The sequence below is a fragment of the Aquarana catesbeiana genome, linkage group LG07 (assembly GCF_042186555.1).
Source record: "Aquarana catesbeiana isolate 2022-GZ linkage group LG07, ASM4218655v1, whole genome shotgun sequence".
Lineage (NCBI taxonomy): Eukaryota > Metazoa > Chordata > Amphibia > Anura > Ranidae > Aquarana > Aquarana catesbeiana.
This window is the reverse complement of record NC_133330.1, coordinates 268972530-269000098: the sequence shown is the minus strand read 5'-3', so window position 1 is coordinate 269000098 and position 27569 is coordinate 268972530. Positions and strand designations below refer to the sequence as shown.

At 43.8% G+C, this 27569-nt stretch overlaps 1 protein-coding gene across 2 annotated transcripts; it reads left to right on the top strand.

The window, feature by feature from the left end:
• The first annotated feature begins 17 nt into the window (after positions 1-17).
• LOC141103576 (uncharacterized) lies at positions 18-25812 on the top strand. Of its 2 annotated transcripts, XM_073593320.1 has the most exons (4): positions 82-173; positions 3574-3662; positions 19812-20978; positions 24620-25812. In XM_073593320.1, exons 3-4 carry the CDS (start codon positions 20102-20104, stop codon positions 25378-25380), a joined length of 1638 nt encoding a protein of 545 aa, XP_073449421.1. In that variant the 5' UTR covers positions 82-173; positions 3574-3662; positions 19812-20101; the 3' UTR covers positions 25381-25812. The 2 variants fall into 2 exon arrangements, with proteins under 2 accessions (XP_073449420.1, XP_073449421.1); XM_073593319.1 differs by lacking the exon at positions 3574-3662 and having other exon boundaries at positions 18-173.
• The last annotated feature ends 1757 nt before the right edge of the window (positions 25813-27569 follow it).

Genomic DNA, 27569 nt, shown 5'->3' with positions numbered 1-27569 from the left:
GTGTTCTCCCTGCTGGACCCGCCCTGCATTCTCTGTACTATTGATCCAAGCAGAACCTTCCATAGCGGGTCAGATTTCCGGGGGAAGAATTATTGTGCTGCACAAGGAAGAGAGAAGTCTGAGCTGTGACAGAGAAGTGTTGGAGGAGAAGAGCTCTCCTCTCTACAGCTGAGGTGAGTGTCCCCAGCTTCATGTTCTGTCCTTGTAATGTAGAGATATTAGAGGGAGGATTGCACTGAGGACAGGCACAGGTTGTATTCTAATGGGGGGGTGATAGGAAAAGTAGCTTTCAGTTTCGTTTCTCAGCTTCTGTTGTTTTCTGAAGCTGTCCCAGGAGACAAGGAAATCATTTATTAATGGAGTAGTCCTGAGCTTTGTACACAAGGAGCTTTATTTACAGTACTTGTCATGTTCCAGCCAGAATCCTGGTTCCTTTATATTTTACATTTCCCTCACACATGATTGGGGATTCAGCCCCCGGGTCACATCGCTGCGGCTTGTCGTGCGATTTGACAGTTTCAGGTCACATGACAAGTCGCACCCTGTTGTCCGCAGTCAAATCAGTGCGACTCCGTTGTCGTTACATCGATTGAGAAAGTTGTTCCTGCAGTGCTTTTCGTAAGTTCAGGTGCGACTTACATAGACATCTGTACATAAAGTCACAGATGTCTTCCAAGTAGAAATGGGCTCGGGCCTGTTCCAGATCCCACCTGTCCGATCCCGCCTAGGAAGCCGACACGGCTAATCACAGGCAGTGAGACATTTCCCGGTCCGCAGCTGCACAGATCAGGAAATGTCTCGCTGCCTGTGATTAGCCGTACTTATTGGGATGCTCCAGCCCAGGATCGGCCTGCCCGGCACTTTCCCCTCTACCCTTCCTGACTGTCACCCATCTACTCTGCTCTGGTGCCTGTACTCTGTCGAGTAGTGCCCCCATGAATAGTGCCCGGTATGTACGGAACAGCACAACAGCTGATTTGCCGATCAGCTGGGCTGACGTAACCAGGGCGCATGCGCACATCGTAGGAGGTATCTCTTGATGGGAGATACCATTTCACAGGCACAATTTAAACCTATACAAACAGCAGGGGAGACCATAGTTCTGAGATTGTGCATTGCTGCTGCTGGAGGGTGGCTGTGTTGAAGAGCTGGTTTTGTCTGTGTTGCAACCCGCCCTTTCACACAGGCAAAACCGGAGCATCGGCACACTGTAGAGCCGCCCCGCAACAGCGAGGCACAATGTGAGAACTACAGTCTACCCCCACTGTTTGTATAGGTTTCAGTGTTTTTATTACAAGTTATTTGAGCAGACTGCAGTTCCTTTTTAAACTAGGTTTACACTATGGGGACATTTGTTAATCTTTGTTAATTTTATTTGTTAAAATATGCATTAAAATACTAATCTATAGCAGCTCACTTCATACTATCGCCCTCTAGTGGCTGATTTGGGGAATTCTATATCATATGTTCCACCAACTATATGATATAAATACCTCCATCAATTCTATATATATTAGCCTGCAAATTCATATTAAAATATCTGTCCTGACTAATATTTCTATGGGGGCTATTTTTGAGGTTCTACATGGAAAATATAAACAATAGAACACTATAATTTCAAAATTGCCAGTATTCATTATCCACTTCAATACCAGGCACTTAGACACCTTCCCGCCCAGGCCAATTTTCAGCTTTCAGCGCTGTCGCAATTTGAATGACAATTGCGCGGTCATTCATCACTGTACCCAAACAAATTTTTTGTCATTTTGTTCCCACAAATAGAGCTTTCTTTTGGTGGTATTTGATCACCTCTGCGGTTTTTATTTTTTGCGCAACAAATAAAAAAAGACCGAAAATTTTCGAAAAAAAAAACAAGTTTTTCTTTGTTTCTGTTAAAATTTTTTGTAAATAAGTACGTTTTCTCCTTCAATGATGGGCACTGATATGGCTGCACTGACGGGCACTGATACGGTGGCACTGATGGGCACCGATGAGGTGGCACTGATGGGCACTGATAGGTGGCACTCGTAGGCGGCACTGATGGGCACTCGTAGGTGTCATTGATTGGTACATATGGGTGGCACTGATGGGTACTTATGGGTGGCACTGATGGGCACTGACAGGTGGCACCGATGGGCAATGACAGGTGGCACTGATAAAACATTGGGGGCATTGCTGGGCAGATCTTGGACATAATGGTGCCAATCAGTGCCCATTTGTGGGCACTGATTGGCACAGATTGGGCACATGTGGATGGCCATGGGGTACATACCTGGCCATCCACATGTTGCCCCTTCCCTGGTGGTCCTAGTGGCGATCCCTGGTGGTCCAGTGTGGTGATCTGAGGGTTGGCTGCGCTGATAAACAATCAGCGCAGACTCCCCCTGCCAGGAGAGCCGCCAATCGGCTCTCCTCTACTCGCGTCTGTCAGACGTGAGTGAGGAAGAGCCGATCAACGGCTCTTCCCATTGACAGCGTGATCAGCTGTGATTGGACACGGCTGATCACGTGGTAAAGAGCCTCCGCCTCTTTACCAAGATCGGTGGAGCGGTGTGTCAGGCTGACACACCGCTCCACCGATCGCCGCGATGCGCCCCCCACTGGGGACGCGCGGCGGCATGTTATCCTGCTGGACGTCATATGACGCCCAGTCAGGATAACAGAACCACTTCCCGGACGTCAATCCGCTATAGGGCGGGCGGGAAGTGGTTAAACTAGATGTCAAGATTACATTAGGTATTTGAAATAAAACACCTAACGTCCATCTCAACATTTAACCCTCTAGGCGCCATGGTGGCTAGTTAGTATATCCACTTAGATGTGTTTTGGGATATAGCCTTTGTCATATGTGATTCCCCTTCAGTGTTTATTAACGCAGAGGTCCGCCCACCACTGCAAAAATTAAAAGCCAGCAGCTACACATACTGCAGCTGCTGACTTGTAATAATCGGACACTTACCTGTCCTGGAGTCCAGCGATGCTGGTACCGCAGCTAATGTTTCCATCAGCTGTCGGGTGCATGCTGCCTCCCTTGCGAGTAAGGGAACCCGGCAGTGTAGCCTTTCGGCTCCACGTTGGGAACCCTACTGCGCATGCGTGAGGCTCCGCTCCTCTCTCCTACTGGCCCGGCGACAGGGGGAGGGGGGGGGAGCCCCAGCCATGATGTCAATACCCGTGGCTGAGGCTCCTGAAAGTGGGGAAAGCATACCTGTAAAAGACAAGTATCCTGTCCCCCCTCCCCCCCGAAAGGTTCCAGATTTGGCACCGGAGGGGGGGGGGGTACAATGAGCGGAAGTTCCACTTTTGGGTGGAACTCCATTTTAATGTGGTCTATGCCACAGAACTTGAGTTGCTTAGGGTCCCTGTTCTGATACATACTAAAATTATTGCATAGACTATGTTGTCAAAATCCTTTTTTAATATTATTATTATGTTCCCTCAATCTAATTTTCAATTGCCTCGTTGTTCTTCCTATATATTGTAGCCAACAACTACATTCTAAGAGAGGTAAGTAACATGTGCTGTCACAAGAAATTCATTTTTTTATAATATATGTTTTTCTCATGCTATTAGATTTGAATTTGGTTATCTTCCTATTTCTGTGGCACGTCCTACATGTTAGACATCTACCACAACTGAAAAAACCTTCTACATCTAGAAAGGTAGTTGTCTTTTTTGGGGGGGTCAGGTACATTTCTTACCAATTTATTCCTGAGGGTAGATGGTCTTCTATAAATACATTGTGGCCTTTCGGGAAGTATTTTTGGTAGTATTGGGCCCTTTTTCTAGTATGGGCCAATATTTTAATATGACCTTTTCTACCGGTCTGTATTGTTTATTGAAATAAGTACTAAAATACATTTCATAGTTTATCTCTTCCCTGTGTTTTGTCTCCAGTAATTCTTCCCTTCTATGTTTTTAACTTGTTCCCTAACCCTTACTAATATTTCTATTTTGTACCCTTTTTCAATACATTTTTCTACCAGGGTTTCGGTTTCTTTATCAAAGTCCTGCGCCGAATCGCAGTTTCTTTTTATTTGCATCATCTGTCCTTTTGGGATGCAATTTAATTTAAATTTAGGATGGTGTCCACTCATGTAACCATTCTGGTCAGTGTCCTTGAAATGTGTGCGTGTGTGGAGATTAACCCCATTCACAAAAATCTCCAAATCTAGAAAATGTACAAATTCCTTACTGGAAGTATCTGAGAATGTAATATCATGCTTATTAGATGTGATTGCTGCATCTGTTTAATTTTCTTGGACTTTTTTTCCCTCTGTTTTCACCTGGTGATTTGACACCCCTCCTGTATTAGAGTGCCCCCACTTTGGATGAAGGAGCACAGGGGGCACCTTTGGACATCAGCATTGTCAGTCGGGGGGGGGGGGGGGGGGCAGTGTTATATGTACTAGTAGATTTAAATACACTAACAAATTAAAACCGCAAATGCCAGCTTTTTTTCCTTTTTGGGATAAAGGTTTTACATAAAAGTTCATCATTGTATGCACCCCTGTTAGTGTTAAATGGTTTGTCCCATCTCTGTAACTGATGCATTCCCCTGAAAAGCTTGTTCTGTTGAAAAACAGACTTGCTGAAAGTAGAGAAGAAAAAAAAGCCTAAAAAAGAAAATGAATGCAGATATCACATTACATTGGTAAGCTGCAATATAATAAATGTTTGCATTTGGGTTTAATATAGCTTTAATCACAGTAATGTATAGAGGAGAGGTTTACATTTGAATCACTTTGTTTTCATGTTTTTGCAACATGAGTATCATTTCCCAGGCAGGCTTTGTGTTTTGCTGTTTGTCTGCGATTCTCCCCTAAACTTCATTTAGGTGCATAATGTCCCAATCTTTCAGAACAGGCCACACGTGGGACTTTACTGGGCTGCCTGTGTATGATTTGAAATGGTAAAAAGACAAGTAATGTGATGATTCACACAGTGTGGCTCATCGTACCGGTTGGAGAGCGACCTATAAACTTTAACCCGTTTTCCTGATAAATGGTATAATAGTCAGTTCCATATCACTGAGTAGAAAATATCTATTTACTAATATTATTAGTGACCTTTTGCTGTAGAGGCGAAGCCAGGATTGTACACATTTCTAAAGCACAGTGATGTACTTTTCAAATGTGCATTACGCCACCAGATTTGGGAGTGTGCAATAGAAGTTCATTAGAGTAGAGTAAAAATAGAGGCCAGTCATAATCTGTCAGCTACTTGCCTGGTTCTTGTCCAGTCACGGATCTTACTTTGCTGCTTAAAAGTATAAGTTCACCTTTTCAGGAAAAAATAAAAGCTGAACTAACACACTCTATACCTTCACTGCCCTCTGACCCCCCACCCTCTGTGGGTGATGAGCTGTCAGTGTCCACGCAACCAGTGTAAGGCTCCAGGAATTTGAACTCCCCGCTGCTCTTCCCCTTCTTTTGGTATGGCTTCTGGGACTATCCGAGCATTTAACCGCTTGCCGACCGCCTCCTGTAGATATACGTCGGCAGAATGCATGCGCCTGCCGCGAACTCCGTGCCTGCGGGACTCTATGTCCGCCGGGCACCCGCGAACGTGTCACGGAGCTGAAGACCGGGGAGATGCCAGTGTAAACACACTTTGTAGACGCTATAACTTTTGCGCAAACCAATCAATAAACGCTTATTGCGATTTTATTTATTTATTTTTTACCAAAAATATGTAGAATACGTATCGGCCTAAACGGAGAAAAAAATAGTTTTTTTGTATATTTTTTGGGGATATTTATTATAGCAAAAAGTAAAAATTATTGCTTTTTTTGCAAAATTGTCCATCTATTTTTGTTTATAGCGCAAAAAATAAAAAATGCAGAGGTGATCAAATACCACCAAAAGAAAGCTCTATTTGTGGGAAAAAAAGGACATCAATTTTGTTTGGGAGCCACATCGCACGACCGCGCAATTGTCAGTTAAAGCGACGCAGTGCCGAATCGCAAAAAGTGGCCTGGTCATTTGGCAGCCAAATGGTCCGGGGCTGAAGTGGTTAAGCAAAGAGGAACCCGTGGTGCAGATGGCGATCTACAATCATCAGGAAGTATGAGCTTTAATGATTGCAGCGTTAAAGTGATACTAAACACACACTGTTTAATTTACATTGTCCCTTCTATTTCTGTATGTGAATGATGGCACTGTAATTATTTTAAAGGGGTTGTAAACCCCAGTCGTGGAATTTGAGCAAAGCACATATATCTGTAGTGTTTACGTGTCTCTCCTCAAAGCTCTAAGTGTGGTTTCTCTCTGGTGCTTCTTCCTCTGTTATCAGCATGAATCACTTCTGACAGGTTTTCTGATACATGAGATAACGTGAGCTAAAAATTGTGTAGGGAAGGGAGATAAGCACAGAGCTTGTCTATTCACAATACAGCTCTGCATGTTACCTCGTTCCTCTGCCTATGTGAAGGGGGGTGTGTCCCTTTCCTCCAATCAGCTCTCACACAGTGTAACTGCAGCCTCTTCTCTGCTGCTGACAGACAAAGAAACATCTTTATCCAATTGAAGACCAGGCTTTTTTCTGACATTTGTTGCTTACAAGTTAGAATCAGTATTTTTTGCTAGAAAATTATTTAGAACCCCAAACATTATATATATATTTTTTTAGCAGAGATCCTAGAGAATAAAATGGTGGTCGTTGATATATTTTATGTCACTCTATTTGCGCAGCGGTCTTTGAAACGCAATTTATTTGAAAAAAAAAATACACTTTATTGAATAAAAAAGAAAACAAAACGTAAAGTACAACCACTTGAAGCCAATTGACATACAGGTACGTGATTTTGCGGCAAGTGGTTAACATGAAAAAAATTAAACAAGTGGTTAACATGATCTGCACTTTTGAAAGGGTGTAGAGTGGGGGTCAGCAACTAGTAGATCGCAGACAGGTGACTGGTAGATCACGGTCTGGGCTTGCTAAACCACCATTCCAGAGCTTCAAACAGAGTGCAATGCTGAGGGACTACTTGTAAAGTTTAAGCTGTAGTAGGGAGCAAGAGCCACATAAGCTGATGCTGCCTCTGTAGCACTGGCTCCTGTCCCATCCTGAATGCAGGAGTTTTGGTGTGCTTTTAGAAAGTGCACCACACCTGCAGGATATAATAGAAGTCTATGGCAAAGCACAGCTAACCCAGCAGCATTATAGGGGGCTCAGAACAATAAGGGTTCATTTACATTTTTAGATTGGGGGGTGGTGTTTTTACCGCCCCAACCGAACCCCCTTTAGCGGTAGTGGCCAGGGGTGTTCACATGTCGCAGCAAGAGTTATATGCCTTGTCATGGTTGGTGGGTGTAGCACCTGCCAAACATGACCCATTCAAGTAAATGAGACCACTCTGTAAATGCCATGAAACCTTGTGCAGTACAGCGGCTGCAGTACACTTGCAGAGTGGCCCCATTTACTTGACTGGGTCACGACTGGCAGGCGGTAGCACCCACCAAAGCAGCAGGGGGTTTAATTCCTGCTGCAGCATTTGTACACCTTTTGGCTGCTGCCTCACCTAATTTAAACTCATGATTGCCACGCACTGCATGTGATTGCGGCATGGTATTCTGGCAATTAGAGGTTTAAATTGGGTGTGAGATGGTGACACTGTGTCCGGTGATCTTTGACTTCATCAGCATAGAAACTCACTGAAAACTGAGCATGTGCAGAGTTGCCACCACAGCTGCAAAATCCCTAGCTGAATTGGGGACATGAACAGAAGGTGGTGATAGAGAGCAGCAGGATCAATCAGGTTTTTTGCAGAATACAGAAAATGAATCTCATAGTGACTGAGTATGAACAGCATGTAATACACCATTTATTGATAGTTCTTTATGATGTGGGTTAGTGACACTCTAAGGCAGGGGTAGGCAACCTCGGCCCTCCAGCTGTGGTGAAACTACAAGTCCCATGAGACATTGCAAGAGACATGCATGACTCCTAGAGGAAGAGGCATGATGGGATTTGATGTTTCGCCAGAGCTGGAGGGCCGAGGTTGCCTACCCCTGTTCTAAGGTCTGACTTAGCTAGCAGGAATCAGAATTTTCTGCTCAGACTAAAGGTCATCTAGCTAGGTTTAGATCTACTTTTTAGTCCAGCTGAACTTTTCAGTCCAAATTTCAGTGGCTGCTTTCTAAAGAAAATGAGCTGTAAGGCTGGATTCACACCTATGCATTTTTTGTGCTTTTTGCATTTTGCAGATTTGCTCTACAGAACGTGTTCCATAGGAAACCATGTTAAATGGACTGTAGTGCAGATCTGCAAAATGCAAAAAGCACTAAAACTGCATAGGTGTGAATCCAGCCTAAGACTTTGTACACTTTTTCTTACTTTGTGACTATAATTGGCCAATTTGAACTGAAAGTTCACCTAGACTTTAAAATAGATCTAAATCTTAGCTAGATGACCTTTAGTTTGCGAAAGCATTGTGTACTATAGAATAGAGTATGGTTTTACATGTATTTTCATCCTTTTCTACATACATTGGCTGTAGATTATTGCTCTGGACTGGCTTCCAGTAATAAACCACAGTGGGCCGTGTCTGAGCAATGTGTGTCAGCACAAGTGTTTGTGTTTTCAACTGGGCTGAAAGTCACAGGTTGACAGCACAGGAGCACATTTATCAGACAGTTGTCACCCCATAATAGGAAATGCCTTAACAAAGATCTTTATAGCAGTATCATAGGTATGAATGAATGCTGCAGATTTAAAACAACTCAAAGCAACTTTTGTAATAACATTAAGATATTTAACCCCTTCCCGCCAACCGTACGCAGATGTGCGTACTCGGCTTTCCGGGGTTATACCGGGATGATGCCCGCAGCTGCAGGCATTATCACGGTACCGTTGTTTAGAGCGGGCGATCGGCTATCCGTGTATAACAACCGATGCAGCTAAAAGCCGCTCGGCTGTTATACCGGAGGAGCGGGAGGCGACATCCCCCCCCCCCTCCCGCCGCTCTTACCGGGCCTCCCGTGCGATCGGGAGGCCCGGTGTCCAATCGGCTGCCTCCGGCGGCTGGGGGCAGGCTGGAACGAAGCCATGAATGGCTTCGTTCCAGCCTTCTAATTGTAAACGCGGAAGCGACGTCATGACATCACTTCCCGTTTACTCGGCTGCCAATGGCGCCGGTTTTAAAAAAATACTCAGTATTCAGAATCGCCGTTTTCGGCGATCTGAATACTTTGAAGTGTAAAGGAGGGATCAGGGGTCTTTTAGAACCCTGATCCCTCCATAAAGAGTACCTGTCACCACCTATTACTGTCACAAGGCATGTTTACATGCCTTGTGACAGCAATAAAAGTTAAAAAAAAAAAAATAATAATTTTTTAAACACAATTCATAAGTATAAAAATAAATAAAAAAAAAAAAAAAATTTTTTTAAAGCGCCCTCTGTCCCCGCGAGCTCGCGCAGCGAAGAAAACCCATACGGAAGTTGCGCCCGCATATGTAAACGGTGTTCAAATCACACATGTGAGGTATTGCCGCGATCGTCAGAGCGAGGGCAATAGTTCTAGCACTAGACCTCCTCTGTAACTCTAACCTGGTAACCGTAAAAAAAATTTAAAGCGTCGCCTATGGAAATTCATAGGTACCGTAGTTTGTTGCCATTCCACGAGTGCGTGCAATTAGAAAGCGTGACATGTTTGGTATCTATTTACTCGGCGTAACATCATCTTTCACATTATAAAAAAAAATTGGGGTAACTTTACCGTTTGGATTTTTTAAAATTCATGAAAGTGTCCCTTTTCCAAAAATTTACGTTTAAAACACCGCTGCACAAATACCGTGTGATATAAAATATTGCAACAATCTCCATTTTATTCTCTAGATTCTCTGTTAAAAAAAATATGTATAATGTTTGGGGGTTCTAAGTAATTTTCTAGCAAAAAATATGGATTTTAACTTGTAAACACCAAATTTCAAAAATACTGTAGGCTTAGTCATGAAAGGGTTAAAGCGGAGTTCCACCCAAAAGTTGATATCCTGACATGCCATTTGGCATGTCATTTTTTTGGGGGGGGGGGTTCGGGCGGATACCTAGTTTTGACAGGTACCCAGCTCCCACTTCCGCTCGCAGCGACACTGTGCCTTGAGCGGAAGTTCTCCTCTCCCCCTCCCTGCAATCTTCTGGGACACGTCATAGGTACCAGAAGATTGCCTGGCCATTCCGGACACACAGCGTGATTTGCGCACCCGGCTGTGAAGATTTTAGTGATTGGGTTTAGATCTTCATTAACCACTGTCACCTTTATGTTTCAACTGGGAGATCACTAACCCATATAGATATCAGAGTTGTATTTTAAAGTATGCAGAAAAAGATAGAGGATTGGTTCACCTTTGCTAACAATATGTCACATGTTACACCCATATTTAGGGTGTAACATGTTACTGTTAAGCTACAATCCCCCCCCCCCCCCCCAGAAGCGGGCGGGGTTCTGCCTTGTCATTCATTCACAGAGAATGTGCCACTGCAGCAGACGGACTTCTAGTATCAATAAATTGCAAGCACGCTGATCAGCACGCCCATAGATCATTGTGGCTTCCTGTAGCTTTGTAACAGACAACTCATACAGCGATTGGGGCACAAAGCTGGAGGAAGACTGTGCTGGAGCCTGACATTGCACCCATGATCTGCTGATTGCAGGTACAGTGCTTTGCAGGCTCCTATAAAAAAAAAAAAAAAAAAAAAAAGAAAATTTTTACCTGAAAAATCATGTACATATACACAGATGAACTTAGCCTTTCAAAGACTATGACCCTCAGAGTGTGCTACATGTTGGAGAAAAGGGGAGAAAAGTCACATATCACTGACATCCAGGGCACATAACCACACACTACAATGTGATGTCTGTTATAGTTGAAATTAGATCAGTTTTATTGTTATATAATGGCTCAAAAGAGAAAATCTGAATTATAAGGTGCAGTAACCTACAACAACCAATCATATTTTTAGTTTGCTGACATTTGCTGTGGTTTACTGATTTTGCGTGCTTCTTTTTGCCTTAAATTATAAAAATCACCTTTTAACCACTTGCCGACCACAATACGTATATATACGTTGTGGTTTCCAAGTGGTATACCGGGGTTATGGTTGAAGTAATTTGCCATAACCCTTTTTTTTTTTTTTATAAGCTGGCGGCTGGCTTTCTCATGAAAGTGCTCATTAGCTGCTGGATTGCTTTCAGAAGTGTCAGGAGAGGACGTCACTCGCCGGTGTTTCTCGGGCTTACTGTTTTCACCGTCCTATTCGAGAAATGATCCGACGGTGCGGCTGGTCACAGAGGCCAACAGAACCCAGATCGCCTCTATGGCCTTGGAGTGTGTGTGTATGTGTGTGTGTATATATATATATATATATATATATATATATATATATATATATATATATATATATATATATATATATATATATATATATATAGGTTAAAGTAATTTTCTAGCAAAAAATACTGATTCATACGTGCCAGAAAAGTCTTGCTCTTCAAGTGGTTAAGGTAGGGCAAACATCCGTGTTCGCCGGGTTCACTGGACCCGGCGCAACACGGATCGCGGTAAAGGGCCAATGACAGCGGCCCTTTACCATGTGATCGCGCCGTCCAATGACGGAGCGATCACAAATGTCAACAAAGGTTGTGCAGCAGGGTCATGAGAAGTTCATCGCTCTCCTCTCCTCACACCGATGCAGCGTGAGAGGAGAGGAGAGCTTTACGGTGCCAAACTGTGAGTCTTTTACTATATATCAGTGCCCTCTGTGCCACCAGAGCCACACCAGTGCCACACCAGTGCCACCTGTGCTCATCTGCACCACTGCAGTACCACATCAGTGCCGCCTGTGCCCACCAGAGCCACCTCTGTGCCCACCAGAGCCACACCAGTGCAGCCAGAGCCACCTGTGCCCATCAGTGCTCATCTGCGCCACATCAACCTCACCAGCTACCAGTATGGCAAAAAAATTATTTACGGCCGAGGAGGCCTACCAGCGTCTCAGCATGACCGATGAGAGCAGCGGGGAGCTCTCTGATTCTCTGTCCAATTCGGATTCAGCCTATGAACCCGTGACAAGCAGCGGGTCTGATACAGAATCAGAACGTGTGCCCGCGAAAAGAAGGCGTTCTGGCGTGGAGCAGCAGCCTACTACCACCTCGAGGGCAGTGCCGTCCACCTCAAGCGAAGAGCCACTGCAACAAAGGCCATGCACCAGTAGGATGTCATCTCAGCCCCAAAGGGATAGAGGCCATGCCAGCCTTCCCTATGCCCTTCAAAACCCCCTGTAGCTTCCCCCTAATTCCGGAGCAGCAAATATCCCCACTTTTACCGCCCAGCCAGGTGTCCAGGTGAAGAGCGATGATTTTGTCATGCTTGATTTTTTTTATTTGATTTTCACCGAAGACTTACTATCGTCCTTTGTGGCCCAGTGCAATCTCTATGCACAGCAGTACATAGTAAGCAACCCTGGTTCTAGTTATGCCCGTTCCTATGGAGAGAGCTTACCATAGCGGAATTTAAAATTTTCTTAGGCCTAACTTTTACAATGGGTCTCACAAAATAAAAACGAAATGTACTCATATTGGTCAACTAACCCCATCCACCACATGCCACTCTTCTCTTCGATAATGCCAAGATCAAGATACCTTATGATTTTGCGCTTCCTCCACTACAATGACAACACCCAGTGCCCTCCCCGAACTGACCCAGCCTTTGACAAATGATTCAAAATTCGGCCACTCCTGAATTATTTCTCTGAAAAATTTCCCCAGCTATATACCCCCGACCAGAATATTTCTGTTGATGAGTCCCTTGTAAAATTTACAGGCAGGCTTGGCATCAAACAGTTTATCCCCAGCAAAAGGGCCCGATATGGGGTTAAAATGTATAAACTTTGCGACCGAGCCACGGGGTACATTTACGAAGGTGTACGAAGGGAAGGACACCCAACTGCTTCCACCTGAATGTCTAGAATATATTGGAACCAGGGGCAAAGTTGTCTGGGAGCTTGTTTATCCACTCTTTGGAAAGGGGTACCACCTTTATGTGGATAATTTTTATACTAGCTTGCCCCTCTTCCGCAATCTTCACCGGAGGGACACCCCAGCATGTGGTACCGTAAGAACCAATAGAAAAGGCTTCCTGCAAAAACTGGTCAATGAAAGGATACGCAGAGGGGATACGGTGTCTTTGCGGAACCAGGAGCTATTGGCTGTCAAGTGGAGGGACAGACGAAATGTCCACATGGTCACGACAATCCATAATGACACCTACGTGGAAGTCCCAAGAAGAAACGGCCCAGTCCAGAAACCGGCTTGTGTTTTATGATAATTTGATAATTTGTTTATGGGGGGAGTGGACTTCAACGATGATGATTGAACCCTACCTTCCCACAAGAAAATCCCGTCATTGGTATAAAAAAGTGTCCATTTATTTTTTCAGCTTGGCCATGTATAACACTTATGTTATTTACCAAAAATCTACTGAGACCCCCGTATCCTATCTGCAATACCAGGAACAAGTAATCTCCTCCCTTTTGTACCCTGAAAGCCCACCAGAAAATATTCGCTCTGATTCCGTGAGCAGACTCCACGAACGCCACTTTCCTGACAAAATCCCCCCCCCCCCCCGTGAAACGGGCCACAGACGTCAGAAGAAATGCCGGGTGTGCTCCAGAAGAGGAATTAGAAGAGACACCACGTATTATTGTCCCGATTGTCCTTCCCCAATCAGGCCTCTGTATAGGTGAATGTTTCCGCCGTTACCATACTTCTCTACATTATTAGGGAAGTATGGAAGACGTAATTCTCATTTTCTGTCATTTTCCTCCACACCCCTTATGCCACTGCACTGAACCTGACTTACCTCAGCCTTGTCTGGAACCGACCCTGGCCTGTTATACGACCAAGCTTCTGCCTAACACTAAAACTGTACCTACCTCTGCCTTCTCCGGAACTGACCCTGGCCTGTTATACGACCAAGCTTCTACCTAACGATAAACATACCTCTGCCTTCTCCGGAACTGACCCTGGCCTGTTATACGACCAAGCTTCTGCCTAATGCTAAATTGTACCTACCTCTGCCTGCTCTGGAACTGACCCTGGACTGTTTGACCACGTTTTTTGCCTGCCTCTTGGACTGATCATTTACCCTGCTATGCTTGTGGGAACACAGGGGTCTCACATATGTGAGGGGCTCCAGAAATGTTTTTCTGGATGAAGAAAACTAATTTTTTAGTTTTCTCATTCCCAGATTTAGGGTCTGGAGACTTGGAGGCTTCGAAGAGATTTGGGTGGGAGAAGCCTCTACCCCTGTCCCCATTCTTTCCTGGCCTGCTATTTGGACCATGTTCCTGCTTACTACCAGGACCAATATTTTGGCACTGGTGGCAATGTCTCTACTTGCACTGACCCTGGACTGTATAAGGACAGTATCCCTGCCTGTACTGACTATGGACAATATTCTTGTCTGCTGCCTGGACTATTCCATTCACTGTCGCTAACCACATCCCTGCCTGCTGCCTGGATCAGGGCTCTCCTTCTGTGGACAACTGCACTACTAAAAATACAGGTAATCTTTTGTTTACCCTTTGCTCAGCAGAATGTATTTTAGGGTGTAATTCTTGATATGTTCATGCTATGTGTTAAAAATATGAAGGGCCTTCAAAAATGTGATAGATTGTAAGGAAATTAGATGTGTAATTTATGCTCCTAGAACGCCTGAATGTGATACTTCAATGTTGGGCCTCTGTGGCCAGGCTGTGTAAAAGTCTCACACATGTGGTATCGCCATACTCAGGAGGAGTAGCAGAATATATTTTGGGGTGTCATTTTTGCTATGTACATGCTATGTGTTGGAAATATCTTAGAAATGGACAACTTTGTGTAAAAAAAAAAAAAAAAAAAAAAAAAAAAAAAAAAAAATACATTTTCATTTTTTTCCACATTTTCCAAAAATTTCTGGAAAAAAATGATCCATTCAAAAGACTCATTATGCCTCATAGATTATACGTTGGGGTGTTTGCTTTCCAAAATGGGGTCACTTTATGGGCATTTCCATTGTCCTGGTGCTCCAGGGCCTTCAAAAGTGTAATAGGTGGTTGAGAGATTAGATGTGTAATTTATGCTCCTAGAACGCCTGAATGTGCTACTACAATGTTGGGCCTCTTTATGTGGCCAGGTTGTGTAAAAGTCTCACACATGTGGTATCGCCATACTTGGGAGGAGTAGCAGAATATATTTTGGGGTGTCATTTGTGTAATGTAAATGCCATGTGAGAGAAATAACCTGTTATGATGACAATTTGGTGTGAAAAAAAATAAAAATAAAAAACATCTTCATTTTGCAAAGAATTGTGGGGAAAAAATAACTTCAAAAAACTCACCATGCCTCTTACTAAATACCTTGGAATGTCTACTTTCCAAAAAGGGGTCATTTTGTGGGTATTTCCTGGCTTGTTAGGGTCTCAAGAAATGAGATAGGCCACAGTACATCAGGTGTGATCAGATGTGATCAATTTTTAGTGATTGGCACCATAGCTTGTAGACTCTATAACTTTCACACAGACTAAATAATATCCACTAATTTGGGTTATTTTTACCAAAGATATGTAGCAGTATAAATTTTGGCCCAAATTTATGAAGAAAAATTACTTATTTGCAAAATTTTATAATAGAAATGAAGAAAAATTAATTTTTTTACAAAATTTTCGGTCCTTTTTTCATTTATAGCACAGAAAATAAAAAACCCAGAGGTGATCAAATACCACCAAAAGAAAGCTCTATTTGTGTGAACAAAAGGACGAAAATTTCATATGGGTACAGTGTTGCATGACTGAGTAATTGTCATTCAAAATGTGAGAGCACCGAAAGCTGAAAATTGGTCTGGTTAGGAAGGGGGTTTAAGTGCCCAGTTGTCAAGTGGTTAATGCATAGGATGCATTAAGATGAAAATACACAAGGGTTTACAACCCCTTTAAGTGTCCACATCACCATGTATTTTCCAACAATAATGAAATCCTACACCTTCAATAATCCTTTTGGATGTGAGCTCACCTTTTGTTGATGGACAAAGACTGACCTCTAAATTCATCAAAAAGCGGCACTAAATTCTAAAAATGTTCAAGATATTTGAGTAATCCACTAATAAATGTGAAAACAGTATATAAATATACGGAGAACTTTTTCAATGCCTGTGTTTCCCACCTAAAGATCGCCCACCGCATATACTTCGGCAGGGTGGCTCTATTGCACAAAACAACGTACCTGTACGTTGTTTCATGCATGAGGTACTGTTGGTCGCGTGTGTCCCGCAAACTCTATGTCTGCGGGCCACCCGCCATCGCTCCACAGAAAGACAGAACGGAGATCTGCCTATGTAAACTAGGCAGATCCCTGTTCTGACAGGGGACAACTCTGAGATCGTCTGTTCCTAGTAATCAGGAACAGGGATCTCTGTGTTGTCCCAGTGAGCCCATCCCCCACACAGTTAGAACATGCTAAGGAAATACAGTTAACCCTTTGATCTGCCCTAGTGTTAACCCCTTCCCTTCCAGTGTCATTTATACAGTGATCAGTGCACTTTTTTAGCACGGATCACTATTGCTGTCACTGGTCCCCAAAAAGTGACACTTAAGGTCAGATTTGTCTGCCGCAATGTTTCAGTCCCGCTAAAAATTGCAGATCACTACCATTACCAGTAAAAACAATAAAAAAAATTTAAAGTCCCTAAATCTATCCCCTATTTTGTAGACGCTATAACTTTTGCACAAACCAATCAATATACGCTTATTGGGATTTTTTTTACCAAAAACATGTAGCAGAATACATATTGGCCTAAATTGATGAAGACATTTTTTTTATCTTTTTTTTGGATATGTATTATAGCAGAATGTAAAAAATATCGTTTTTTTTTTTTTTTTTCAAAATTGTTGGGTCTTTTTTTTTTTTTTTTGTTTATAGCGCAAAAATTAAAAACTGCAGAGATGATCAAATACCACCAAAAGAAAGCTCTATTTGTGGGAAAAAAAGGACGTGGGTACAACGTTGCACGACCGCGCAATTGTCAGTTAAAGTAATGCAGTGCCGTATCACAAAAAACGGCCTGGTCATTAAGGGGGTAAATCTTTCGGGGGCTGAAGTGGTTAATAAAAGAAGTGAGCAATTGTGAAATAAGTCTCAAAAGAATGTGTGAGAAAACCATAAGAGGTCAAAATGTAATCCACATTCCAAATGATTCCACAAGTGTCCCCACATTCCAACTTCCTGTGCAAAATGATGTGCAAAAAGTAACCTGACATCAGAGCCGATGATGTGTGACAATGTTCCAGAAGGCATACAGTATCTGTATTTATCGGTGGAGAAATCCAGCTGGGAACATGGTGTACATTTGGAGGATAGTGATCAAAGGATATTAATAAGCGTATTTGGCCATTTGTATCCCAATGGTCCACAGCATCTGGTATGAGGCTCCCTAAACAGTGTCACTGGGTAGTGGATGCACAGTCTTCTGGAGTCATATGAACGGTGAACAGATTTTATATTGACCTCGTATGGTTTTCTCACATTCTTTTGGGATTTTTAAAACTTTTTTTTTTTTTCACAATTGCTCACTTCTTTTATTAACACCGGCATTGAAAAGGTTATGTTTATATTTATATGTTGTTTTCACATTTATTAATGAATTACTCGCATATATTGAATTATTTTAAGATTTGGCGCCACATGTTGATGAATTTAGAGGTCAGTCTAATGATTTCTGTTGAACAGGGAGGGAAGCCCAAAGATCCAATTTCGGTAGGTTCCTGTTAAATCAGCCAAATTTTGATCTGTTTATTCCCAGCTTAAGACCCCATACACACTATACAACTTTGTTATCTGATTTCCTTTAGATTCACCAAAACCATGTAGTGCAGAGGCCTGCCTGATTGCATACAAATTTAAACTCTTAAGGTTTGACCACATATTATGTTTTTGGTAAATCTGAAGGAAAATAATCTACAGCAAATTGTATAGTGTATATTCAGCTTAAGGCCCCATATACATGATTAGGTTTTCTGAGATCTTCAGATTTACCAGAACCATATACTATATATATATATATATATATATATATATATATATATATATATATATATAATCTAGTGGGTAGCACTCTCGCCTAGCAGTAAGAAGGGTCGCTGGTTCGAATCCCGACCACGACACTACCTGCCTGGAGTTTGCATGTTCTCCCTGTGCCTGCGTGGGTTTCCTCCTGGTACTCCGGTTTCCTCCCACACTCTAAAGACATGCTGGTAGGTTAATTGGCTCCTGTCTAAATAGTCCCTAGTATAGGTATGAATGTGAGTTAGGGACCTTAGATTGTAAGCTCCTTGAGGGTATAGGGACTGATGTGAATGTATAATATATATGTAAAGCGCTGCGTAAATTGACGGCGATAGAAGTACCTGAAATAAATAAATAAAATATCTCTTAAGTCAAACCTTAAGAGTTTCCATTTGTATGCAATCAGGCAGGCCCTTGCACTACATGGTTTGGTAAATCTGAAGATAAAAATCGCCCTTAAAAAGGATTTTCTTGAGGCACCCCAGTCCAAGGCTTGGTCCACGTTACTGTGTGTCGCGTAACGTGCGCAAAATTGTGCTCGTTCCTGACACAGACAAATTCTCTGCTCTTTAGGAGTGTCCTTAATTCTTAATGGTACCCCACACATTGGAAAACGTGGGGTGCTTTTGGTGCAGTGCAATTTAAAAAAACAAAAAAGGTCAGGGACTTCTTTCCCTGCATTTTTGTGGGTAGGGAAACCCATTGAAATGAATGGTCTGCCCTACACGGAGCACACAGCCACACAGATGTGAACCAAGGGCTTATTCACATGTCAGGTTGGAGCGGCAGTAAAACCACATGCTTGAGCTGTTTTTACCACCCTCAACTTCTCCCCCTTTAGCTGTAGAGGCAGCAGCTGGGGGTGTACACATGCTGTGGCTGCAGTTGGAGGTATACCCAGGGTGAAGGGGGCTGCACTGCAACTACCCCGCAACTGTGTGCATTGCACGGTTGCGGTGTAGTAATGCTGCATTTACGGGCTTAAAACAGGTGGTGAGGAGGCAACATAATGCCTCTTTACCGCCTGTCAAATGCCTCTGAAAAGCGATATGTGCATGGATTGCTTTTCAGAGGAGCAGCAGCCCTTGCTGCTATCACAAACAAACCCTCCTCGCCTGTTTTTTAAGCCTGTAAATGCAGTACAGCCCCATTCACCCTGGGTATACCCCCAGCTGCAGCCACAGTATGTGTACACCCCCTGCTGCTGCCTCTGCAGCTAAAGGGGGAGAAGCTGGGGGTGGTAAAAACAGCTCAAGCATGTGGTTTTATCGCCCACCCAACCTGACATGTGAACAAGCCCTTGGTTCACATTTTTGTGGCTGCATGCTGCATGTAGGGCAGACCATTCATTTCAATGGGCTTCCCTACCCACAAAAATGCAGGGAAAGAAGTCCCCAACCTTTTTTTTTTTTTTTTTAAATTGCACTGCACCAAAAGCACCCCACGTTTTCCAATGTGTGGGGTACCATTAAGAATTAATGACACCCCTAAAGAGCAGAGCATTTGTCTGTGTGTCAGGAACGAGTGCGATTTTGCGCGTGTTCCGCGACACACAGTAACGTAAACCAAGCCTTGGACTGGCGAGCCTCAGGACTGAAAATACTTTTTAAGGGCACCCCAACTGGAAAAAGGTTGAGAAACACTGCAGTAAACTAATCATTAATTCTTATCACTACATTGCCTCACATGACGTTTTCATTGTTTTCCCTAACAGATATTGATCGGTGTATGATTGATTTTACTCACATGAGGATCACCCAGATCGGAGAAACCATACAGAACCTAAACCTTTTAAGTTCTTCTTGGAACTTGTAGAATAAACACAACCTCCAGAAAGTGCCTTTGAGTAATGTAATCAAAATTTTTTGGAAAAAAGATACGTTTAAATGCGAATAACATTAAGAATAATCACTAAGCTCGAATCGAACATCTAATGAAGCCACTAACTCAGTTCAGAAACAAATCCACATAGGATTCTCAGCTGTGACACATTAATCTTTCAGTATGTCTGACCAAGAACAACAAAACAAAAAATCTCAAATTGTGGACAGCGAAAATGTCCCTTCAGAATCAAGCATCAATGCAGAATTCAAAGACAGTGACACTTCCAAAGAAGAAAAGAAGAGACAACAGATGAGGTTGGAACGAAATCAGGAGAAGTCTACAGTAGATCATTTGAGGGAAGACCTAAAGGAGCCAAAGGAGGACACAGGGATAGACTTGGAGCTAAGTGTGGAGCAGCAGAGCGCAGTGAAAAAGAGTGCGTTGCCGGGGGAGGCGGCAAAGAGCGCATTGCCGGGGGAGGTGGAGATGCATGCGTTTCTGGGGAAGGCAGAGAAGAGTGCATTGCCAAAGGAAGCTGAAATTAGAGCGTTGCTAGAGGAGACAGAAAAGAGTGCATTGCCAGAGGAAGCAGGGAAGAGTGCGTTGCCAGAGGAGGCAAAGCAAAGCGCATTGTCAGAGGAGACAGAGATTCTAGAGGAGGCAGAGATGAGTGCGTTTCCAGAGAAGGTGGCGCAAAGTGCTTTTCCGGATGAAGTGAAGCAAAGCACATTGGTAGAGGAGGCAGAGATCAGTGCATTTCTAGAGGAGACGAGGAAGAGTGCGTTTCTGGAGGAGGCGGAGATGAACATGTTGCCGGAGGAGTCAGGGAAGTGTCTGTTGCCACAGGAGGTGAAGCAGAATGTGTTTATGAAGGAGGGTGTGCTGTCAGAGGAGGCAGAGATGAGCACATTGTTGGAGGAGGCGGAAATGTGTGTGTTGCCGGAGAAGAATATGTTGCCAGCGGGAGCGGAGATGAATGTGTTGCGGGAGGCGGCGAGGCAGAGTGCGTTGCCAGAGGGGATGGAGCATGCAGTGGTGGAGAATCTGTGGACACGAGGTAAAAGTATATGTTTGTTCAGATTATATTTTAATTTCAGTTATCTTGCTAGTAATAGTTGCTAATGATACAGTAAAATGATAATAAATTATAACTATGGACTCAAAAAAGAAAAATGTGCTGCAGCACTTAATTATAAGTGAATTTTCACTTTGTAGTTTTACTTTGAAGGGGATGTAAACCTGATTCATGAAATTTGAGCTGGGCACATATAGCTAGTGTTTTCTCATCTCTCTCCAAAGCCCTAAATCCTGTGGCTTTCTCCTGCTCCGTTCTTCTGTTATTAGCATGATAACTTCTGACAAGTTCTCTGACACATGATAAAATCAGCCTGAAATTTGTGTCCAAGCAGGTGCTATAAATAGATTAGCAGACAGCTGGTCAATTCACAGCACAGTTTTGAAGTCTCTGCCTATGTGGGGGGGGGTGTGCCTTTCCTCCAATCAGCTGTCTCACAGTGTATGACAAGACTCCCCTCCCCTTGCTGGAACAGGAAGAGAAAATTCTAACACAATGTGCACCTTCTAAACAGTATATACAGCTGAAGACAGCAGCTATTAATGTAAAACTTATGTAGGGAGATTTGTTTCATCTCTGTGTATCATCTGAGGCTGTTCACTTCACTGGGTATATGTGAGGGTTTACAGCCACTTTAACCACAAAAAAGTCCCTCAAATACCTTTTGAAGCTGCCAGTAAAGTCCACCTAATGCACCTTCCTTAGATAGTGCAGCATTGTTGACACACTATGTTTTAATTCAGAGCAGAGCTGCCACTCTCATGTAGGCTGTGCTGCTTGCACTACAGTACTCTGGACGCAATTTGCTTGCTCAACAGGGGATTTGTCCGCTGATCCCCCGCTGAGCAGGTGGATAACATGTTCATGTCTACTCCGCTTATGCAGAATGGACACAGCTCGCTCTCCTCTATGGACAGTCAAATGTAAACGCATCGGCTATCTGTTTACACCCGATTGCCATCTGATCTGATCTGGCAGACAGATGAGGAACAGATCCTCCTTCTGTTTTGTTTTTGCTGGATCGTAGGCAGCTGGGTGTAAATGGACAAAAGTCAGTTTACATCTACCTACTCGTAGAGGAGAATGTGGGTCGGGTCCCTTTGAAAAATACACAGGCAAACCTGACTGCCCATGTGAAAGGGGCCTAACTCCGCCCACATACATAGTTGCCAACAGTCCCGATTTTCCCGGGACAATCCCGATTTTGGGACCCTTGTCCCGATTTAATTTTGTCCCGGGTGTTTTCCCGAATTTTTGGGGTTTGTCCCGAGAAAATCGTGAGTGTTTTTGTAAAAAACGGCAACGGCTCCACAAAAATGGCCGCCGTTGCCTCCACGAGTCAGTCACAATGTTCCCCTTGTGTTCAGTGCAGGGGAGAGGGGCAGCCAATCCGCTTCTCTCTTCAGTGTACAAATAGAAAATTCTATTGTACACTGAAGCCTATTGGTTGGAGGGATTGGCAACCCCTCCCCGCTCTACACTGCACACAAGGAAGACGTGATCAGCCTCCACTGCCATCACCCTTCCCCCCCCCTGTGTCCAACGGAGCTCAGGGAATAGTGGGAGTGACGGGAGGGAAGAAGGGAGGCTTTCATCTGGCTGTTCAGGAGTTGTCTGACACTGAGAGTAGTGGCCTGTCAGTGTAGTGGGGGAGAAGAGAGATAGGGGGAGGGGGTGTACTCAGTGTATGGGAGGCTTGGAGCTTTCCCTGCAGTACACTTCTCAAAGGCTGAGGTCCAGCATGGATGGACTGGGGCTCCGCTGGCTGGGGACATTGATGGTCCTGGCTCCCCTCTTGCACACCATGTCACCACCATACCTGCACCCCTCTCCCCCCCGTGTCACCACCATACCTGATTCCCCCTCCCCCCTGTGTCACCACCATACCTGCACCCCTCTCCCCCCGTGTCACCACCATACCTGATTCCCCCTCCCCCCTGTGTCACCACCATACCTGCACCCCTCTCCCCCCGTGTCACCACCATACCTGATTCCCCCCTCCCCCCTGTGTCACCACCATACCTGCACCCCTCTCCCCCCTGTGTTACCACCATACCTGATTCCCCCCTCCCCCCTGTGTCACCAACATACCTGCACCCCCCTCTCCCCCCTGTGTCACCACCATACCTGATTCCCCCCTCCCCCCTGTGTCTCCACCATACCTGCACCCCCCTCTCCCCCCTGTGTCACCACCATACCTGATTCCCCCCCTCCCCCCTGTGTCACCAACATACCTGCACCCCCCTCTCCCCCCTGTGTCACCACCATACCTGATTCCCCCCTCCCCCCTGTGTCACCAACATACCTGCACCCCCCTCTCCCCCCCTGTGTCACCACCATACCTGCACCCCCCTCTCCCCCCTGTGTCACCACCATACCTGATTCCCCCCCTCCCCCCTGTGTCACCAACATACCTGCACCCCCCTCTCCCCCCCGTGTCACCACCATACCTGATTCCCCCCTCCCCCCTGTGTCACCAACATACCTGCACCCACCTCTCCCCCCTGTGTCACCACCATACCTGATTCCCCCCTCCCCCCTGTGTCATCAACATACCTGCACCCCCCTCTCCCCCCTGTGTCACCACCATACCTGATTCCCCCCTCCCCCCTGTGTCACCACCATACCTGATTCCCCCCTCCCCCCTGTGTCACCAACATACCTGCACCCCCCTCTCCCCCCCTGTGTCACCACCATACCTGATTCCCCCCTCCCCCCTGTGTCACCAACATACCTGCACCCCCTTCTCCCCCCTCTGCTGGGGGCACCTTATGTAAGGACAGACTCTGCTGGGGGAACCTGATGGCAACTGGTGGCAGGCGACGTGGCAGGTGACACGCTCAGGGGTCCCACTGATTCTGCATTATGGTGAGTTGAATGATTTCATTATTTATATTACAATGTAATAATAGTAATAATGCGCTTCAATCATCCTGACACCATAACAACCATGGTGCCGGGATGATTGAAGCGCTAACACCAGGTGTTTGGAGTATCTTTATCTGCTGATTGTTAAACTCTGGAATACACATTGCTATTATGGTGTAGGGTCTGGGTCTGCTTTCCCTCCATCCCTCTACCCCCCTTTCCCTCTGCATCCCTCATTCACCTCAGACTCTAACCACACCCCATTTAGCCACGCCCATGTAAGCCACGCCCACTATTTCACGTAAACCACGCCCATTTTTTTGCGCGGCGCGCTTCGCGCGCCGCATTTTTCCTTTTTTATATGCCACGCCTACTAACGCATGCCCCGCCCCCTAATTATAGGCTGACTCCGCCTACAGCCAAAAAAAGTGTCCCTAATTTTTTTTTCTCAATGTTGGCAACTATGCACATAATGGACATTAGATACCAACTTTCACTGGCATTATGTGGCAACTGTAGGTTTTATGTTCAAGTTTAAAAAAAAAAAAATTACTGGGTCTTTCTTACCATGTAAAAAGTTCTATTTCGAAAGATGACCAGTCCTATTTCATTACTTTGTAATGAACTGAGATACTAGTCTACACGTTTTAAAATATAATTCTTTCCATCCAGCCTTAATAATAATTCCTATAGGGAATTGTGTTGTCTATTTGTTGCATCACTGGTGTCATGGTGTGTTTTTATTTCTATTGCAGTCGGTGCAGCTGTTATCATTCTTATTGCTATTGGTGTTGCTCTATGTGCCAATCAATTCTGCGGAACACAGACTTCAGAATCCAGATCAGCACTTCAGATTTTTCAGGATGAATTTAAAAGACTCCAGGAAGATTTTCCTGAACAGAATCACAACTTCTGGTTAAGAAGTGGAAAAATGCTGACAAATCATCTCAACAAATCTCATCCTGATGAACCCGCTACGATCATCCTTACTGCAGCCCAAGATGCCAAAAGCACTTTACTATGTTTAGGTAGTGGTCTAGCACAAACCTATGCTGCTGCCCTCAATTCCAGTTGGTTGTTGATCCATGGTCCATCTCAAGCCCAATATGATTCCAGTACTGCCAAACTCCATATAGATGAACAACTAAGCTCAGGATTCGAGACTGAACATCGTGCAGCAGTATTAGATCGTTTAGAAACATTGCCTCCTGGCTCCTTGCTCATCCTTTACAAGTACTGTGATCACGAAAATGCTGCATACAAGAACGTGGCACTAGTGTTCACTGTATTACTGGAGGATTCATCACTGGAGCCAGACACTCCTCTCCCAGAGTTGGAAGAAAAAGTCCGGGACTTCCTGTGGCAGCAGTTTATTCGCTCTGGCACCATAAGATCACATCAGGAGATGGATAGTGATAAGTTGAGTGGGGTGTGGAGCCGTATTTCTCACCTTGTTCTCCCTGTACTTCCAGTCAAAGGAATAGAAGCTGGCAACTGTCCTTTTGATCATGAATGAGATTAGAATAAAAGATTGCTGAAGACAATATGCAATTTTGCACTAATTAGAACTGAAAGACTTTCATTGATTAACTTCCCTTATTCCCATTTTCTGTACTGGGATATTCTTTTAATAAAATTGTGCCTTATTTTTTTTTTTTAAAAACTGTCACCTAAAATGGAAGCCCATCTGTTGTAACCCATACCTTGCAAACCACTATAGTAGTTTCAAATTGACCAGTTTGACTTCTAATGAAAGTGGAATTCAGGATGCAGATGTGGCATTCAAATCATACACTTTTAAATTTTTTTAAAGTTCCTACTTGATTTATTGCCCAGAACTTTTATATGATTTTATTTTGAAAAAAGAATTCTGTCATATTTTACTATTAAGAAGATATCTAATGATATAGGAGACAAAAAGCTGCAAAATAAATTGCATTGTTGTAAACAGCTTGTATCTTATACATTTTAAATTTGAACACTATTTCAATCTGATCACATATTTCTTCTTTCAGATGAATATGTTTGTAGGTAATACTTGTCTTTTGTTTGCACTTGTCAAGAAGAAATGCACACCTTCTAACTTACTGAGATAGGGAAAAAGGGACAACTTGTAGCAAAAAGTATGTAGGCACTGGGCGCAACTCTGCTATCCCAACCACTCCTACACACACACACCATGAAGTGGAAAAGTGGAGCTATGGGGAAACAATTAAGAAAATCTAATAGGATTAACATTGCCCAGTTTGGTTGTCCTATTCTCCTATTAAAAAGTGTCAGAAAAGGCCTGGTCTTCAAGTGGTTAAAGTATTGTTTACCATAACAATCAGCATTTTTTTGCCAGAAAATTTCTTAGAACCTCCACAGTCACACAGTATTTGTGCAGCGGTTTTTTAACTGGAAGGTTTTTTTTTGGAAAAAAATACACTTTTTAAAATTTTAATGCACAAAAACACAATATAATACCCAATTGTTTGGTAATATTTAAAAGAAAATGTTACGCCAAGTAAATTGATACAAAACATGTCATGCTTTAAAATGGCACACGCCCATGCAACTTCGACAAACAACGTAAATTTTACTATCAATAGGCGAAGCATTAAAAGCCTTTACATGTTGCCACTGTATATTTACACGGGAGGTGTGGTGCTAGAATTACTTTCTGTGATCTGACGTTCGCAGTGATACCTGTTTGTGTGCATGCAAAACCAACGCATGTATTTGACTTTGTGCACGATGGGATGGGCCACATTTAAATGTTTTTAAATTATTTTTTTTTTTTTTTTAAACTGTCGCATTAAATTTTTTCAATCACTTTTATTGTTATCACAGGGAATATAAATATCCCCTGTGATAGCAATATGCAGTGACAGGTACTCTTTATTGAGAGATATGGGGTATATTAGACTCTAGATCCCTCCTCTGTGCTTAAAAGCATCTGATCAAACCAAGATCAGTGTGATTAAATGCTTTTCGTTTTTAAAAATGGCTCTGTTTACCCGGAAGTGATGTATACTCTTCGCTTCTGGTTTCCTATAACGTAGTCGATCAGAGCCATTCCAGTCTCTGCTTGCCTCTATGATCAGCCAGCGGTAACACCAGCTGGTCGATCGGGTCTCCCGGTGGGACGAAAAAGCCTGAGAAAGCTGCGGGGGGGGGGGGGGGGGGGTCAGGGGTAGGGACTTTCTCTCCCACTGCTTGTAAAAGTAATCCAGCACCTAGTTAGCAGCTGTAGGTGTCATCCCAGTATAACAACTTGAAGTCCAGCGTCATATCGGTAGATCGCTGGTCATCAAGTGGTTAAAAATGCCTGGTGATCCAGTTAGTTACTAGTGATGCATTTCCTTGGAAAGGCTGACAATGCCCTCCCTGTGTTATGAAAGGATTATTATTCTTGCACTGCAGGACCTCATTGGGATGCAGTGATTATAAGTAGTGAGCGTGGCTAAGCTATGCACGATTAATCGTTAAGAATCGAGATCACGATTCTTTCCCCCTCGCGATCTTAAAGCATTTTCCCGATTCTATGCAAAGTTCGCTGCTCAAGCCAACAGCTGTCAAAAAAATAAATAAAAACAGGCAGTCTACCAAGTTTCACAACATTCCTCAGCTGCTGTGCTAACTATAAACATTGTAATGTTTTGTTCTTTAGATCAAAGGAATGAACTTTGGTCTGTAAATGGAAGGAAGTTTACCCAATTAAAG

What these genes read in the sequence shown, in the direction of transcription:
- LOC141103576 (XM_073593319.1), top strand. Translation starts at nt 20,102, where the DNA reads ATGTCTGACCAAGAACAACAAAACAAAAAATCTCAAATTGTGGACAGC. An exon ending in GGAGAATCTGTGGACACGAG is followed by an intron (nt 20,979 to 24,619) that starts GTAAAAGTATAT and finishes TTTCTATTGCAG; the next exon opens with TCGGTGCAGCTGTTATCATT.